Here is a 19,470-nt window from a genome sequence, read left to right on the forward strand (position 1 = left end):
AAGGAGGGTCCACTCTTTGAAATACAGAAGCATTTACAAAGTCATGGCACACTGACACTTGAAACTTGAAACTTGAGGAAGCTTTTTGATTACTTTGGTATTTTTTACATCTGGGCAGTAATTTTTACAATTTTTGGGTTCGAATGGCATCGCTGCAGTCGGCAGCCACGAAATGGGCAGCAATGGCTGCCGACTGCACCCCATCAAGGAACTAAAATGTCTTGTCTTTGCCACTGACAGGCTCAGATTGTTATGTCATTCAAAGTTTCTGACAGCACTACGGAAAGTATCCCTACAGAGACAGGCCTGTCAGACCCTTTTTGTTTTACCGGAAACATCCGTTATATCACTTTCTTCAACGCCACCGGACCTCATCGATAGAACAATGATTTAGTTAAACAGAGCATGACAGAGCTGGAAGCTGCTGGTTTACCATTTGTGTTAATTGTGTCGCTCTAGTGTTAAGAGTTAGAGTTAGTCTGGATCCAACACAATGTTTGCCTAACACACAATTACACAGACAAACTAACCAACTGAGGCAGTGGTAGACTGGAAACTGGAAACTCTCGTATTTTGTGACGTAAAATTCCTGTTTTCATCAATGGAGTCTGATTGTTTTAGAAAGATCGATATAACGTCTGCGTCCATCCATTGCAGCCCATTTGCTGCTGCTGCTGAGTGGATCTACTCAACCAAAATATGTTTTAAAAATGTAAAAAAAAAAAAAAAAAAAACGTAAATGGACAAAGATGATAACATGTAATTACCCCTTTTGTAGGTACTGGTCATTTAATTACAGGGCAGTATAATAAACACGGCAAAACTACACAATACATAGATCTAATGCTACTAATTATACAGCTTATCGTAACAATGTGCCAAAGGGCTGACACTAACAGTAACAGAAGCTCATTTGACCTGAACTCAAATCAGCTAAGACTGATAAAACAAAGAGAGCAGTTTCCTGCTGCACACATCTGTGCTTTTACTCTCTAATTCAATCAAAGCTTGTTGCTCATTTTTCCAACATTTATCTGAACAGTGACAGTGATAACTGCAGTATATTCAGACCAACATGTCTGTCTTAGTCTTATCCAGTCCGGTCTTCACACTGAACTGTGTGAGTCATATCACCTCAGCAAAACAGCTGAAATAACAGTGTGAGCCAGTTTTAGAAATGTCATCATAGCTTATTTTTTTGCATATTTGTCTGATATTTATTTTTATGTCCTCTCTTTTGACAGGTGATGAGTGGGATTATATCATGTCTGAAGTACAGGGAACACTGGAGTTTTCTGTAGAGCTGCACAAGTTTCACAATGTGGATCTCTTTCAAAGGGGGTAAGCACTTCATCTTCCTGAGTCAACACGACACTTGTTTATATTAGCTGGCTTCACAGCAAAGTCACAGAACATGTTCACATTGATTGCTGATAAATGCTCAACACAAAATATTTGTCAAAAGCATCTGTTTTTAAATTATTAGATATTTTCTCCACTAAAATACACCTTAACTGAATGTAAACTGAATTAAAAAGTTCAATTTATTAGATACATATTCTGTATATATATATTAGATACATTATATAGAATGAGAAACCACAGAGATGTGACATCACAAAATTATTTATTGTATTCAGCAGCTCAGTATAAGCACGACAATGAATGCTACCTGTACGCGCGCTGCTATATAAAAATGTAGAAAAAGATGGGTGAATTTTAATGATGTAAATCATCCAGGAACGATGAAGGTAAATTTTAATTTATCAGGTAAATTAAAGTGACGTGCCTCTCTTCCTCTTTCACTTCGGAGATTCCACTGTACACCTGGATCACTTAGGAAAAGAGATTCAAATGTGTGGAAATCCTTTAATCTCAGTTGGATTTGTCGTCAGGCAACAGAAACACCAAATGAAAAAGTTTGTCGGGACATCATGTGGTCCAGTGAAATGTCGGTTTACAGTTCAGCAATTCTGCTTTCAACGAGCGAAGAAGTTAAAATGTACAAAGAGGATGAAGGAACACATTTTGTTAGTACATACTGTGTTTTCTGCGTTGTTCTTTCACATAACCCGGACATTATTAAAAGAGCCCTTCCTCATATTGAAAATGACGTCAAACACAAACAGCAAACGCAGTCCTTGGCCCAGGACGCTGCTGCTTAGGTCCAGTGAAACCAAAAGCCTTCGCTGAGTTACTTTAACTGTCACAATGTATGTAATGTAACTGCTAACAGAAATTAAGTCACCCCCAAAATTCTCACTTCACTTCCATAACGTATGTATTTTAACCTAAACCAGGATCTTTTGTGCTTGACTCTTTGGGAGTCACTGGTAGGTGTTGTATCCAAAGGCATAGTGCAGCAATTATGTTTTGGCTAAAACAATCAGTCCTAAAATGTATAAAATGGAGGTCTTACAACCTTCCCATCAGCACTGACCTGAGAATGTGAGCACAATATAAAAACACATGAATTACACCATAGAAACATCTTTTAAATATAATAGGCTGCACCCATAAGAATAAAAACAAGGAATGTAAATAAAGGAGCAAACATCAATATTTTTCAGTTCAGTTCTTCATGATATTCCATGACATAAAAAAGGACCATACTTATCCCGCCATGATGTGTCTGCAGGAAGATTAAAACCTCTCATCTGGTCGGGCCTCCGATTCGCTGAAACGCCAGCTTTATCAAAATGATTTCCCCCCCTCTGGATGGGCTAAAGCTTTATCGCGGTAATCCTTTCAGCTGAGTGCACTAATATGTTTGTTTTTACCGGTCGCCACGCTGCTTCACATAGCAGTAGAGATCTAATGTGAACGCTAAGACCAGTGGGATCCAAAACTTGAAGCACTGTGGAATAAGAACTGTTTTGGTCTCCGGAGGACTTATGTATCTCACCACAAAGCAGTGTGATTGCAAAAAATAAAAAATCAATACAAATCCCTGCACCAGACCGGGGACCGCACAGCTGTAAGCTTTGGAAAGGCCCAGTCGTACGCTGATTGCATTAAAAAATACTGATTAAATCTGCATTTGATTTGTAAAGAAGTGTCATTTTTAGTTCTCGCTAATGGAGGCGATTGCTTCAGATACTCAAATTACAAATCCAGCAATTTCTTAAAGTTATGTATCGTAGTTTAATTGTACAAATAAAAACAAACAAAAAAATATTCTACATGTGTTTCAGCCTTTTATACCCAATAATGAAAGTAAACATTAATGCAGCACACAAGTCTATTAAACGTAGTCCACCCTTTTCATTCCATAAACATCCATACTTATTTATTTACTTATTTATTTGTCGACCCCGTGAACCTCTCCCATGTTCTTCTCCGCCAAGCCTCCATCTTTAGGAGTCACTGTCACTGACACACCGATGTGATGACTGTTCACAGCCATGCTTTGGTCTCTCAGATTGCCAGTGTGAGTCCCTGGAGAGCTGAGATGTGCTTTTACACAAAGCTGCGCTGACTTGAACTGTCAAAGTGACCTTTTCAAAGACATGTTTTCCATTGCCGCCTCGAGTCTGGAATGCCATGTAAATAATAATCCTTATTTTAGTCAGCGAGACTGCTGTAGTCTGCTTTCCATTTTATTGCGCTGTGACGATATTCTGTTTTCTTTCTTATCAATTTAATTACATTTCTAGCCACAATAACCTCATTTCCCTCCTGAGATCAATATATATATATATATATATATATTTTTTTTTTTACCTTACCTTAAATGCTGCCCAGAACTGCAGCATTCAAGCAACTGAAGCTCATCTGATACTTTGCAGCGTTTAAATAGCGTTGCATTATTATGTCTTTTTCATTATTAATAACCGTTTGCCCATCATCCTTTAATAATTCAGCTACATTTGTACAATTCATGGCTGATTTTGTTTAACATGATGTTAACTTCTCATTCATGTCATGAGGAGCACTTCTGAAGCTTAAAAGCTGCACTAGATTTTTGCATAAGACCTGCCTCGTCGGTGCTAAAATAGTGCCTCCTGGACTCTGTCTAGAAATACATTATGCCCAATTTGAAGTTAGGTCACACGAACGGTGAGCAAGAAAAGGCGACGCCACAGACACAAATGTGATCTAGGTCATGTCAACAATGCAAGTGCCCCAAATACTTATAATATTAGCTTTTACCTTATGTCATGCAGGAATGTAGGTAGCTGAGGGCTATTTTGGGTTCAGTAGTGTGTTTGCTGGGAACTGCGCTATGATGGTTACATCAGATCTTTTTGGTATAGTCTTATTTTACAGTCAGGCAACTTCTGTTCTGAATTCAAGCTGATGTATGTTCCCTGCACTTGATCATTTCTATAATGTCTACCCGGAGAATGCTTTGAAGCAACACTATCTTTAAATATTGTGGAAAAAAAACATTTAAAATATTATCGCCATAGATTTGTCCCATTGGCACACATGATATTCTGGTGTCAAGTGCAGTCAGGAGTGAAAAATGCCCACTCGCATCAAGATTTTAAGAGTGAAATTGGAAATATCTATGAGACAGCAGTGAGTTTAAATACCCTGATTATTGAAAACTAGATTCAAGCAACTTTTTTGCCTTCCCTTTCTTCTATCGTTGCATTAAATAAGACACAACACAACTTTTTTCTCGATACCTTCACACCATTAGGACAAACCAGTACGTGCACTTATTTAGTGCAGTTTGAAGAGTGACTGTTGTGTTTGCGTTCTTTCCCTCAGGTTCTACCAGGTACGAGCAGGGTTGAAGGTCTCACCTCGAGTGCCCCACAGGTTGATAGTGACAACACAAGACAATGCCGGTAAGGAGGAGTGATGCTTGCATCCGTGCGTAATATCCTCAGCCACCACACTCACCTCTCTCACGAGGCCATCCTCGTTCTCGGCTGCAGATGACTTTCCAAGTTCCTATATTGGTTCTCAGTAATCTTTCTCTGCTTTTGCTCTGTTGCTAGATGAACCCATGTTCGGCAAACACTAACTATTTTGAAACACGTGTAGAGACTGAAGATATTAGGTTCTAATCCATTCCCGTATTTAATCACGTGTAGGTAACGTTACACTAGATTAGAAGATTGCTGTTTGGACTAAAACGTGAAAACCAATATATCAGACGATATACTGTACATGAGCTCCTTGAGCAGCTAATATTTACAGGTATTGGGTTTTTTTCAGAGACAGTAATATTTCAGAAAATATCATTTGAAGCCAGATATGCAGAATCAAATATAGCACACATTGTAATATCAGTGCATATCAGTTCGGGCACCCTCTATTATCACTGTAGTATTACTCAATCATACAAACCAAATGAATTCTTTCCAGCATATCTGCGCTGTTTATCACTGACTGGCCAGAAGTTGAATTTTAATCAAATGTCATCATGGGTCTGAAATATTGACAAGTGATGATATTAGCTTGATCCTGTGGTTCGATCCTGTTGGAACAGTGTTTTATGATGGACAGTGGTCCACGTCTAAAAAGGACTGAGTGTGAGAAAGTCTCACTTGACCCAAGGAAGCGTTTCACGACTACAGTCTGCATCTGAATTACACAAATTGTGTTGTTCCTGTGTTGTTTGTCTTTGAAGTCTGTGGGAAAACAGTAATCTAACACAGTGTTTAGTGGTAAAGTACATGGTGGTGCAAGCTCTTATTCTCTGCCTTTCCTGGAACTAGTCGGTGGAATATAAGCATTTTGTACGTTCTCTGGGTTTTCAGTTCCCTCACAGATTCATTGCTTCATATTGCGGCTGTATTTCTGACATCCGTGGATTCAAATGAGCTTCAGTTAGAGATATGGTTTTTTGCTGAAAATCAATCTACAGATGCCCGAGGGAAAAAGTACGTAATTCAACATCTTCTTATTGAGGTGTATTGGATTTACCTCACAATGCACCTGAATTATTAACAGTTAGTGATTCTAGCAGCGAGTCATCGCCATTGTCCCAACTTATACTGAAGGGTTCTGCATCAGAGAAAGAGAGTGGTGCCTGGGAGTTTTATGGCTCCACCTTGTCTCTGTGATTTAGGACATTTGGCCGTCTTTGGGTTTAAGACTGACTGACTCACTCTGCAGACAATCCTGCCTTTCATATATCTCCCAAAGCCAAACAAAGACAATGTGATTTTGCTTTTTTCAAATGGAAATCAGTTTAAGTTTTAGCTGTAATTCTATTGAAAAACATTAGGTGATCTTCCTTTTTTCTGTGATGCCTCAAAATATTCTTTTATACTTTGTGGAACAAATACAATTGTATTGGAATCTCTGTGCTTCAGGTATTTTCCTTTTTTTTTTGTCATGATGAGGGATTTAAGATTTGACAGCTCAGGCTTAAAGCAGTGCAGCGTGGAGCACAATAGAACAGCTAATCTTAAAAATGCTGTACTTCAAAGAAAATGATATCTAGTACAATTGAAGTACGAAAACAAATAAATACATGACCGGCAACAAAACACAGAGCCAACGGGGTAACTGGGAATACAAGCAACACTTAACTTGATGATCTGTGTGTTTTACATCCCCTTATTCCAAAACACAATTATTTACAGATGGTTTCAGTCATAAAAGATTCCTCATGTCTGGTCCTGTTTTGTATTCATAGGTTGTGACACAGTGTTTCTGGCCCAACCCAAGTGTTAAAATCTGAACGTTTGGCAATGCGGGAAGCCGTTTCAGTGGCAATACAGATTCACAGTAATAACGGCTATTTTTAGCTTGCCATGACTGGCGCGCTGAGTGTGTGTGTGTGTGTGTGTGTGTGGCTCTGTGAGTGTGTGTGTGAGCATGATCTAGCCGTACCTCTGAGGACCAATTACTAACAGTACATCCCACTGTCCTTGTGGGGACGTTGTAGATTGTGAGGACAATTAGGTCCCAAATATGATTTCAGGCTCAGTCCTAGCTTAATAGGACTTAGATTTTAGGCACTTAGGGTTTAACGTGAAAGCCACCTGGGAGATAATGTGTCAGTGTAAATGTTCTCTTAGCTATAGCAGAAGCAACGCGTGTGTTGGGAATGACATGGCTGATTGCGTGGCAAGATGTGGCAGAGATTCGTGTCATTTCAAGTGTTGTCTCCAGAAACACAGTGACAGGAATACCAGCTGGGACGGAGAGAAATCCCAAAAGCCAAAATATGATAAATTGCAATGGAAACTGTAAAAACAGCAGTTCAGTAGTCTTACTCTCACTAGTCTAATTTTAGGGTTCTGAATCCCAGAGTTGCAGTTTTACATGATGCCAGGGGAGGAAAATAAGACAAAGCATATTGTGACCGCAGGCAAATGTGCTTCAGTTGACATGCTCAGTCAATTTGGTAATCATTTTTCGCTCGTTCATCCAGCCTGTGATGCCAAGGAATCTGACCTTGAGTGAGTCAGCAGCAAAAGAAGACCTCCGGCTAGCCTGGCTCTGTGCAAGGTGGAAAAAAAATAACTCCCAACTTTAAATGGCAACACACGCTCAACACCTGACTAATCAAGGCATGGTTTGCCTTTTGTTTAGCGCATGCATTAACAGAAATGCAACAATTACAATACGCAGTTTTCTGTCTGTAGCTATTGGCGAACAACAGTCGGATGGAGTGACCGCAAGGGAATTTTAAATATTTTGAATAAGCAGCTTTAGAGATGTTGGTTTGGCATATTACTTCACATTGGACAGAGCAAACGGAGCTTAGGTTCTTCATGCTAAGCTAGGCTAAACGTGTCCTGACACCGGCTCTGTACTTAAAGCATAACCATGAGATTGATATTGATCTCACAAGCAAACAAGGCCAAAATCCTACTGTATGTTCTGACCATGCAGATGTTACAAACCTACATCTCAGTGTTCCTCAAGTCTGTCACACATTCCAAAGCTCTGCAGCCTGCGGTATATCTAATCCACTGATGGCAGTCCCACATTTTTATCAGGCAATAGCACATGTGGAAAATAAGGAATATTGCAGCAGTGTACATTGCAGTGAAGATCATATCCATATTGTAATTGGAAGGCTGCAGCCCTCCCCATCTCCTCCCCTCCCCTCCCCTCCCCTCCTCTCCCCTCTGCGGCTCCTTCCACAAGGTCACGTATTAAGCCTATTCACCTCACTGGCTGAATCCTGAGCAGAAATGCACCAGCCAGTGCTCCAGCCAGAGAGAGGAACTACATTTATCATACAAAGACACAGGAAATAATCCCTCACTCTGTTTTTTATGAAAGTGTATGCTTGACATTTCAATTGTCTGTGCCCCTCAGACAAATGAGTTGTGTGTAAAGGATTGTGACACACACTCAGCTGAAGCATTTAATGACTGTGATTCGCTCACAACAACAACACAATGATTCTGAAGCCAGAGCGTTAACTGGGAGAATTGGATTTCTGTTTATGGTGTCTCCTATTGCATGGACTAAGATACTCCCTCTTATTAGTATCATGAAGAGCAATTCTACATTCTGCTTTACTGATATGGAGTGACGAGCATCCACACACACACACACACACACACACACACACACCCTCACTCACAGCAGATGTAGAGCACCAGAGGCTGTAAGCAGATTATTTCCAGCACAGACTCACTGTGGCTAAAGCTTAAGGGCATTTCAGCAGGTTTTAATGTGCAGGATGTGATAACTCTGCAACACCTGTGTAAACTGCAGTATACCAAAATATTAGAAGTGGGTGGGTTTGATGTATTTCTGTTGGTCTAAGTGACTGCAAACATGAATAGGAGCAATAAAATGTATTCTCATCGCGTTTAGAGAGCAATGGGAAGAACGTGGAAATAATATTGATATTAAAAAAATACAAATGATATGAAATGATTAGTATTAGATAAATATAAATTAATAAATATTAGGCTGTGTAATCTAAATATAAGACAATTTTGTCAGATTAAATATTAGGTATACCTTACTATAAACATTCACAGCAACACCAATAGAATCTGCAGTCTAAGACAACAAACAATTGGCACCTTTCTGTCTCAAGCGAAAGTGAATATCATACGATCCAGAAAAGTAGAATTCACAGTATGCTTGTTATATTGGATTGCATTATTATTGTACAGATGCTGCTTTTTTTTCTTTTTTTTGCTTTCCCCTCGTATGCAAACAGCATTGCTATCAATGTCAAAGCCGAGATCTCAGCCAAGCAGCTTTCTTATCGAAGGTCTTATCACTTTCAGCTCCTTACCTTGGTACATAATGTAACGTTTAATCAATGCTGTAAAACACAAAAAACAGTTTGTGTGAGTGTGTGAAAATAGCGACGGTAACTGCAGCAGGTACGCGTCGCTGATTTAGTGACTTTTGTGGTCACCCAGCACAGGAGAGAGGGCACAGAGGCACCTGGGGGAGTCCTTCACAGGTTAAGACAACAGACAATGATCTGTGCTAAATCCTGTGCACAGTTAAATCTCTCATCCACTTGAGCTGTGCGTCTTCAGAAATTGAAACCCTAACAAACACAAGACATGCCACCCACAAAAATATCAAGGTCACACTGACCTGACTGTGAGGCGACAGTGCTGACACAGAGCTACAACTTCCTCCACATACAGTACATACCCAGAGGGATTACGCTGCCTCTGTCACACATCCACCAAGTCTTTGACAACAGTCATGCTCCCACACATCCGTCACCCTGGCTGGGGCTGCTTGATGCTGCAAGTGGTGACAGCATTATCAGGAGGAGGCCTGCGGAGAGAGGGAGAGTAAGAATGAGATGGAAAAGAGCACAACCTCAGCAGGGGATTTTCAAAGACCTCTCATGGCTCGCAGCTGGATGGCAGCTCTGCCTCCGTGACTGCAGCCCCGCCGGGGACAAAGTGCCGGTAGCAAAAAGTAAACAGCCATCGCATTGTTGCATGAAAAAGTGCTGCAACGCGGGAGGCGCCGGCAATCGAAACACCCAGGGTCCGCACGCAGCTTTATGCATAAGGGTGTATAAGGGCTCATTTCTGTGCCTAAAATCCAATTTATCTGTTTCTTCTTGTGCTTGAAAATGTGTCTTCATTTAGATGTTCTCCTGACATCCAAATCTCCCGCTCCTCTAAAACAGACAGATATGACAGGGGTATCGATCTTCTCATCTAACTCCTAGCGAGCAAGAGAATAAGTGCCTTTTACAAAATGTCAAACTATTCCTTCAAGGGTAGTAGGACTTTAAACGGGATATGGTTGGCTATGTATTGCATTCGGAGGCATTTCTGTATGTAGATTAGCCTGTATGTGCACAAGCAGATACTGTAGATGTAGATTTTGCATTGTTTACTGCAGAAAAGTGGGCACCAACTACATAGTTGGTTGGCATGGACAGTTGTTATGAACATTTATAACTTGTTCTACGCATGGTGCTGTGGTCTGTTCTCAACTCTGCAGGATATTAACCTGATTTCACCCACGTTGAATTTAAAAACTGGACAAATACAAAGTTGACTTTAGCGTTTAGGGGGTTTTCAGATGTGTTTTTCGGTGGTGTTTTCAGATCTGAGTGTTTATTGTGCGTCTCGTTGTGTCCCACATCAGGAGAATGCAGCTTCAGCTCGACGGGGGTTTACGACGGCACGGTGTTCAGCCGGATATTTCAGATCCTTTACAGAAATGAGGAGATTGCGGTGAACGACTGCATGATCTTCAAAGTCCACCTGCTATTGGACGGCGAAAAGGTGAGTCATGCCGGTGACATTTTCTGCACACTCAGACGTTTCCTGTTGAAGCGAAGAGAAATTAAAAGGGAGAATAGGAAATGCCATTTGGCTACTTGCATTTTATCAGTGGTTTGGCTGTAAAATGCATGACAGATAATTACAGTGGAAGCCGCTGCATAATAGTTAAATTAAATTGCTAATAATCCATTTTGTCCCACACACAGTCCTGGTTACCGCTCCTACCATCTGACACAAACAATACTCCCCTTCCATTACAACGTTTTAAGACAGTAACTTGAAGCAGAATGTGGCTCTTTAATCTTAATAATAATCTGAAAAGTAACTAGGAACCGTCAAATAAACGTGGTGGAGTAAAAATGACAATATTTTCCTGTGAAATGTAGTGGAATACAAGTATAGAAATAGTATTACGAGAAAATACTCAAATGTTAGCATACAAGGACGAGTATCTCAAACAGTAAGATTGCAAGTATCTCACATTTGCACTGAAGTATAGCTCTTCAGTAAATGTACCTTATTACTTTCCCCCACTGATTCCACCTGCTAACAGGTTAGCATTGTTGTTTCAAGCACAGCAACACGATGGTGTTAGCATTTCACTGCGAGCATAGTTGTAGACTGTCATTATGTGCCTGCACAGGAGGCGTTTCAGCCACGTTTGTCAGTCACATGTCTCAGGCGCATCTGACGGAGCAAATACTCTTCTATTTTACACAAAAACGCTGCGTGCAAAAGCATTTCTGCATGTATATGTTATGCACTGTTGCCCATAAAGTCGGAATAATTGTTCAATACCCCCAATGTTGTTAAAGCCTGAATACACAGTTTGCAAAGGTTCATTGTGGTTTAAGTTTCACTGTGATATGTTTGGAAGAGTTTGATCAATAAAGTTGAGAAGATATAAACTTTATTTATCAAGAATAAATCACATTGTCACAATCATTTCACGAGAAGAGGTAAAAAACATTTTATTCCAACTTTATGGGCAACAAGTGTATATATAAGATAAGAGTGATGTTTCCTTGACAGAACAAAACTTTTAGTCTGAAAAATAGACTTTTACCAGAAACAACAAAACAAAATGTGTAGCCTGAAAACAATCTTGTTGATCAGTTTGCAGCCCCAGATTTATTTTTCGAGCTTCGGGTCGGGGTTCAGTGTCTCTCCCTCGGACTGGGAACTATCGATCACAAACACAGCACAGCGCCCAGCCCCCTCCCCCCAGGCAGAGCAGAAACTTTTGCATATATATCGGCATAAGCAAACTGATGTCCAGTTGGTGAGCTCTTCACCCCAGTAAGTCTTAGCAGTTGACACCGTGAGTGTAAAGTTGATTTGAGTTTGGGCCTCCAAAAGCAAAATAGAGCCTGGAGCCCCAAAAGGGCCAAAAATACATTCTACTAATTTTATCTACACAAAGTCCAGAAGAATTTGGCCGTAACCATTAGAGAACCAGAAACAGTCAGAGGATCATTGAGTTCAACAGCTTGCCTCTTGGAATTAATGTGCTTTAATTGACAGACAAATGTAAATTGCCTGTGCCCCACAGTGCCCGTGTTGAGCTGAAATGATCAGGCGTGTAAACCTCCCAGACAGATATTGATGTACTGTCCTTTACGGTTTCACCGTGGGCGCGACCCCGAAAATCCACTCTGCCTGTTTTTGTTGTTGGGAGCCACCGGAGCTCAAATTGATCAGCAGTGACAGCGATGAGACAGGCCCGAGGCTGGGGTGTTTGTGTGGGAGGGTGTGGGGTTAAGATGGCCCCTGCTCAAAGCTAATCATCCATGTGATAGCCATATCTCACACACTGACATTACCCTGCACCACAGCTGCTCTCTGACATGCCAACAGTATAGATGACTGGGTTAGTGTGGAAGGATCCCTGCTGCAGTCACAGTGTGGATATTCTCTCTCACGTGACTCTGCATGAGTCCTAATTTTAGAAGATTCCATTAAATGTAGGCATTCGTGTGGAGGTGTGGAGACAGAGGAGCTTTAAGGCATATCAGATTTCAGCTGTAAGCTCTCCCGAAGGCTCCCCGCTCATTAACCTTCCCGAGGTTATCTGCTGCTCACAGCTACAGATAGCACAGACAAAAATAGCCCCTCATCTCCCCCGTGTACACCCATATGTATGCTTAATCAATCAGAACATCAATATCGTGCTGAACTGCAAAGATCTGTGTGCTTACTGTACATTCTCGACCAATGTAAGGAGCAAGAAGAGGGAAGAAGAGGAAGAACTGCGCCTAACCCTCTGATTATAATAACCAACACTGAACCTCGATCCTCAAAAGACTCCTCTCGCGGCACCGCCTTTGTAGTCTGCTCATACCTTTTGTTTTTTCCTCCTTGTTTTTCCCATTCAAATCGGTGCTCTTTATTCCCATAAGCCGTGGCACTTTGAACATGAGAGTAATTGAATTCTGTTCACTCTACATCGGATGAAAAGAAATACGGGGATGCAGTTTGTAGACCAACACAGAGAACATAAACACTAAACAGTAAAAAAGACAACCTTGAGGTAACTAAGTGTGCATCGCAAACAAGGATGTTCACATAGGTTTCAAAGCTGAATGGCTATATTCACCTACACCCTAACCTATGTACTGTAATGGCCACCAAATTCTTGTTGATCACTTGCGGTCGATGCTCCTCCTCACTGAGGAAAACTTAGGTTTTCAAGTGTGACATACAGATTGACTGGTGTCTAATTAAAGGAAACTCCTGAATAAATGAGTTGAGAAACACACACACAAATGCAAGACGCTTCCATACAGGGATCAAACGTTCACTGAGCGGTTGGATGAGTATAAAAATGATATGCTGCTCCATCAGAGTCACCGGATCTCAACCTAGTTAAACACCTATAAACCCAAACAGAGAATAACTTTCATGCTTTAACCCTAGAACACTAACGTCGGGTGATTTTCACCCACGCGATTGTGGTCGCGTGATTTTCATTGTGTTTCATTGTGTCTTTTTTTTTTTTTAAAGGACTTTTTTGTTAACGATTCCCTAATTTTTCACTAATTTTAGAGCCTTTTTATAGCGTCCCCCCAATGATATCTTTTTTTCCGTTTTATGAGACGTTGTATAGGGGAAAATATAAGAAGAGGACTTCAATTTGCCATGTTTTGTTGTACTTTAATATATTTAGATGAGAAGTATTTTTTTATCGGGTAAAATATACCCGACGTTAGTGATGGTGTTACTGACTGTTAGGTTAGTGTTCTAGGGTTAACTTACACTACTGTACCCATGTTTTGCAGGTGGAGGAGGCCTTGAGCGAGGTGGACTTTCAGCTAAAGCTGGATCTCCATTTCACTGACAATGAGCAACAGTAAGTTTTCCGGTGGTTTAGTGTGTGTGTGTGTGTGTGAGTCACAGACACTGCTAGACTTTCCCCTTGTGCAGCTTTTATGCAAGAGTGAGAATGCAAACTAGGCATGAATAAGGGCTATTATGTCTTCTGGCTCATAGCCATCTCTTTAAGCACCTGATCACAGCGTTTGTGCTGGCAATACATGATTGCTGTGATTTGTCTGTTTGCGGCGGACAAACTGAAGTAAAAACGGGTAGTTTACATTAGCTTACATAGCAAAAGATGCAATTTTTGGTGGGACCCCGCTTTTGAATTGCAGCACATCAATGAAATGCAGTGAGTGCAGCATTTAAAGCGTTAATTCATGGTTTTTGTCGTACTTGTGTGATTATACTACCTGGCAAGACTGGATGGGGGAGCTCTTTCTCTATATGAAAGCATGGACTCTGGTTGCTGACTCTCTTTCATAGCTGCAAGGACAATATACAGTGCGTGTCTTTAATGATATTATATCATTGGTGAGCAGTAGTCGGCATCCTCTGACACCTTTTAAAGGCCCGAAACCAATAGCTGCTTCTTTCAGCACCAAGGTACAGACTTACCAGGGTCAGATGTAATAGATACAAACCTTCCTACTCAGCATGCTCAATAAAATCACTTCACTTGCACTTCATTTATTACTTAAATTACTATTGGTGCATTAGCGTAACATCTGTCTTTCTTCTTCTGTTCCTCAGGCTGGCAGAGATTACTACTGTCCCGTTGATCAGCAGTCGAACCCTCAGCCTCCACTTCCACCCGCGGAGAGGCCTCCACCACCACGTCCCCGTCATGTTCGACTACTTCCACCTGTCCGTCATTTCTGTCTCCATACACGCTTCACTGGTTGCCTTACATCAGCCGCTAATCAGGTAGGTTTACGAGCGGCTTTGCAAGCATTTGCATTTGATGGATGTCGAATTTGCTGAAAGCATGAAACCATTCTTAAATGTAATGTGATCCCAGAGACCCAATCGACCGTTAGCTTAGTTACTGTTGCTGCAGCGTGCCTGTCAAACTGTTCACAAACAGTTTACAATGATGGCAATGGCAGATTTATCTCCCATAAATTTGACTGATAAATATTTAAAACAACAGCTCTATGATGTCAGACGGAGATACAACAGCAGCATCTTATTTCTAGCCAATGATGGCCCATTTTGACGGTCGACATGACAACCTAACCCTAGTTACAAGCTGACTCATTTTAAAATGAGAAAGTGGGTTTTAAGTATGCCCTTGATGGCTACATACACAAGCAAAAAAAAGAAAAGAACATATCAGGACAAGGAAACATCAACAAAATGATGTGGTCGTGTTGGTTTGTGGTGCCGCGAGTCGCCATCTTGCTTTCGTGGTCGTTGCTATCTTGAGTTTTTGGATCGCTTTTACTCTAAATGGGACCATAATTTGCTAAACGATTCACTAAACTAAACATCATGCTGTATTGAAGAAGACTTAAAGTGAGAAATCGAGTGAGAAAAAGGTTCAGTTTCTCTTAGGCTTCCGTACAATCAGGCTTTCATCATTAGAAAGAAGGCAGGTTTAAGGCACCTCAGCATTGGCTTCACTGTCAACATCATAAAGTCGGTGTTCAGATCCAGAGGCTACGTTTGCACCTTTTATACAGTCAGTGCCTGTAACAGTCAACACTTAAAGCCTAGTTAGTTAATGATGTGCCTCTCGACCCTGGATGTAACGCTCGGTTAGGTTGTAAGCCAGTAACCCTGACGTGCTAATGATCGCAGCTTACGTTCGAGTACCTTCCATAGTCTGTAAATGCCGGCTTCACACTAACTTTGCACACCAAGCTTGACTGACCTAGCTATAGTTGCTAAACTATGATTGGACAATTAGTGCTCATGCAAGCAAATGGCTACTTGAATTTAGGGAGACGTTGAGCTCTAGAGTGAAAACTGCTATTGCAGTCGTATCCATAATATTAAGAGCAGACAAACTCAAGGGAATGAAACAGCTTTGTCTCCCTCGTATTTATTTTGGCAGCCACAATTAAGAGTGTTTCCTCTACTTGCTTAAATAGATGGTTTTCCAAACACTTATCTGATGAATTCAGCTGTCAATATCATAAAGTCGGTGTTTAGCAATGCATTACATAGATTACTGCAGCACTTGATTGATTGGAACAGAAGCAGCTCCTGTCTCTCAGCTTATCTGTCTTCCTTCACACACACACACTCACACACACTCTCATGGTGTGTCCCTGCATGTGTCCTCCCTGTTCTCTCTGCAGCTTTGCGCGGACAGGGAAGGGCTCCTGGCTGGGGAAGGGCTCGCCAGAGAGCGCGAGCGACCCATCTGCCATGTCTGTGGAGAACCTTGTGTTCGGGGCTGGCTACTGCAAGCCTGTCATCTCTGAGGTATGTTAACCTTTAGCAGATCAGCAGCGTTCAAACGGAAAGTCACACACAGTCAAGCCCATTTTGTCACAAAGCTGAAAACAGCTCAAAGTGAGCCGGGCGTTGTTCCCGTTTAGCTAGTTGTTCCCTTTTTTTTTGTTTTGTGAGCAAGCAGCTAAATGCCAGGCGATGACGTAAACGTGGTCTCGGTTTAGGGACACAGACCGATGGATTTAGTTGTGATTTGTTTTGGCATGTCATCCAGAAGCAACAGGACTCTGTTGAGCCCAAGAGCTGGATTACTGATCCTGGAACCGTCTGTCCCTCCGAGTCGGTCATTTGTCGGGGTTCACTGGAGTCTTAAGGCTTAAAGACCAAAGGCCAATGCTGAGATTATTACTGTGCTGCACTGTGACTTTTCATAATATCTGATTAACCCACCTGTCCAGGCATGTAGGCCCCAGGGTTAGCATCTGGAAATGGTAGCAATTCTCCCTGGAAATGGTGGTGTAACACGTCACCTCCCTCTCATGCTTCCGTGCCCATTCACAGAACAGTTGAGCTGCACAACTGCATGACGCCAATCACTGTTATCGCAATTATTCATTTTGATTATATAAGTTTTAATTTACATGGAACATAATTATTTCATGACCCCTCACTCACCTAAGCATTCAGTTACACTGCTTGTGGAGCAGTATTTCACCAGTAGCAGCAGGTGGAACATCTGGTCACTCTAAATAAATGAGCATGGTGTGAAATCAAACTTTCTCCAACTGGTGATCAAGTCTCAGAAAGGAAAATTACGTTTTCACAACAAAACTTTGTCCCTAAACTTTGGCCAATACACAGTAATTGCATACTAACAGCACACATTGTACTATTTACTACACATCTTTATAGTTTACTTATTTTAAGTTAAAGAAATAGTTCCACATTTTACAGAAATGCTTCCATGTAGTTCCATCACGTAATTCCTTATAAAACCACAAGCCCTTTGCTAACTGCTTCCTCCTGCTGCCAGACTTCACGCTGAGATAAACAGAGCTAAGCTAACTGTCATGACATGACATGAGAATGGCATTCAGACAGCCAATAATTGTCAGACAAAATGTCAGACTATGTCTTTGACATCAAATAGCATCATATATCTTTTTATACTAACGAGGAAGTGCGACTTGAGAATTTCAGCCTGAATCAACCTTCCAAAAGTATGTTCTTCATTTCATCTTTAGGTTTTGGGTTTTTTTAGTTTTCCAGGATCATTTTTGCGTTTCCACAATTTGTATGAATGTTTGCTCAGTGAGGAAATATGGCGCGTCCCTTTCTACAATCTTCTCCCACAATGCAATGCACAAAGGGAAATGAAGAGCTGCTTAAATTAACATCTGCATGTTTTGCAATCATGTTCTGTGAGTATGAAACAGTAAGGTTTGCTGTTCAAAGTGTGTACTGTGATGATAAGTATGCAGGGCCCATTATATAGATAGATATAGAAGTATGTAGCGGATTAGTGGACTCGGGACAAGCTACAGTATCCATCACAACAAAATCAAGCAGATTTAGTACAAATACTGACATATTTGAGCTCAGTTAATTCAGTCAACATACTGTACTCAAAGTATCAGAGTAACTGATTCTCTCACTGATGTTGTCATTATCTTTAATCAAAATCATCTCTTATCTGCAGTTTTCTCTTGTGTTTGCCAATTATTTCAGCTCATCTACAGCTGTAAATCCGTTGGTCCCATTTTCTCCATCCCTCTCTAACACTCACCTCTCAGGTCCCCGCGGACGTCACAGTCTACACTGTAAATCTTAATGAGCGCCACGGTCGCCCACCCCCTCTTCCTCCCCCTGGTTTTTACTCCCACCCCTGGCTGGGCACTTTAATAAGCTCTGCGTTTAGCCAGGCGGGTGGGGGTGGGGGTTAGGGGGAGTGGGTTTCGTTTGATCACAGTAATGAGTTCTGCTCACAAGCGCCACGTACCACATAGCTGCAGGTGAAATCACAGAATGCCGCCTCCTCCTTCACCTTTATTTATTTAGAGCTTTTCACCTGCGGCTACACTACGTTTTCAGCACTTTCCTCCTTAACACCTCCGCATTTCCTCCAAGTGCTATGTTGTTATTTCTGGGAGAAAAAAAAAAAAAAAATCACATGTTGTAGATTTCCATTGATATCAGCGGTTTCATCACAAGAGGAAGGAAAAAGTTCCCTCCATACATTTTGAGGGAAAAAACGATGCAGTTGTCTGAAGTCTTTTTGATGGAGATCAAACATGGTTCTGAAGGCAACTACTCAGCAGTCCTGTCAAATAGATATTGGCCTTTGAGAAGCTCTTCTCTACCGGTACAAAACCTCCTAACAGCAGCAGTGATCGGACGCTCAGACGCCGCTACACACCGCGATGGTGGACGGCAAAAGTTGCATCAAAAGCAGCAAACAAAAAGCAGGAATTCTCATGACAGGTGACCTAGAACTTGGGCACGTCCCAGGCATTGTCAGCCCAGAGAGAAACTATGGTTTTAGGATAATAACTAGTTCATACTGAAAAATAACTATTTTTCTCTGGCCTACACTCGCAGACTGATCCAGGCAGGCCTCTATAAAGGTAAAAAGAATTATGAAAGTAAACATACAGATGTTCCTTCCTGGTTGGGGTATACTGCACTGCTGCAATTACAGAGCGCACACAGGTATGATGATAGGGCGCGAGACTTTACTTGCTTGGGGCAAATTACAGTACATCCCCAGATACTCAGGCATGACATGCCTTTCAAAGCTGCGAGCCCCACTGGCGCTGCCAAAACATCCCAGCGACGGGAGGAACTCTGCTGGGGAGCCGACCGATTCAGGCGAGGGCAGTCGCTGGTCACGTTCAAGGCTCCCTGGCTCCAGTTGTTTGGGCTGAGGGCCATTAGCGCTTCAGGAAGATAAATGACAGACATGGTTATGACATCGAGGCTGTGGTGATTTGTCGCTGTTTGGACAGAAACTCGTGTTACACTCATCACATGCTGTAAATTGCAATGGTGAAACACAGCTGATATTTCTAGTGCATTGTTAGAGAGCCATCTACTGGGGACA

The 19,470-nt window shown here is 41.5% G+C and overlaps 1 protein-coding gene across 1 annotated transcript in view; it reads left to right on the forward strand.

Moving 5' to 3' along the window:
* Nucleotides 1-1,264: 1,264 nt before the first annotated feature.
* The window catches only part of fam135b (family with sequence similarity 135 member B), a 29,128-nt gene continuing 10,922 nt past the window's right edge, over nt 1,265-19,470 (forward strand). The window contains exons 1-6 of the mRNA XM_070846488.1: nt 1,265-1,341; nt 4,720-4,799; nt 10,513-10,652; nt 13,931-14,001; nt 14,721-14,894; nt 16,274-16,400. Coding sequence (XP_070702589.1) covers nt 1,265-1,341; nt 4,720-4,799; nt 10,513-10,652; nt 13,931-14,001; nt 14,721-14,894; nt 16,274-16,400 — 669 coding nt within the window. The remainder of the gene's footprint in view (nt 1,342-4,719; nt 4,800-10,512; nt 10,653-13,930; nt 14,002-14,720; nt 14,895-16,273; nt 16,401-19,470) is intronic.

This window comes from Pempheris klunzingeri, chromosome 16 (assembly GCF_042242105.1).
Source record: "Pempheris klunzingeri isolate RE-2024b chromosome 16, fPemKlu1.hap1, whole genome shotgun sequence".
NCBI classification, from domain to species: domain Eukaryota; kingdom Metazoa; phylum Chordata; class Actinopteri; order Acropomatiformes; family Pempheridae; genus Pempheris; species Pempheris klunzingeri.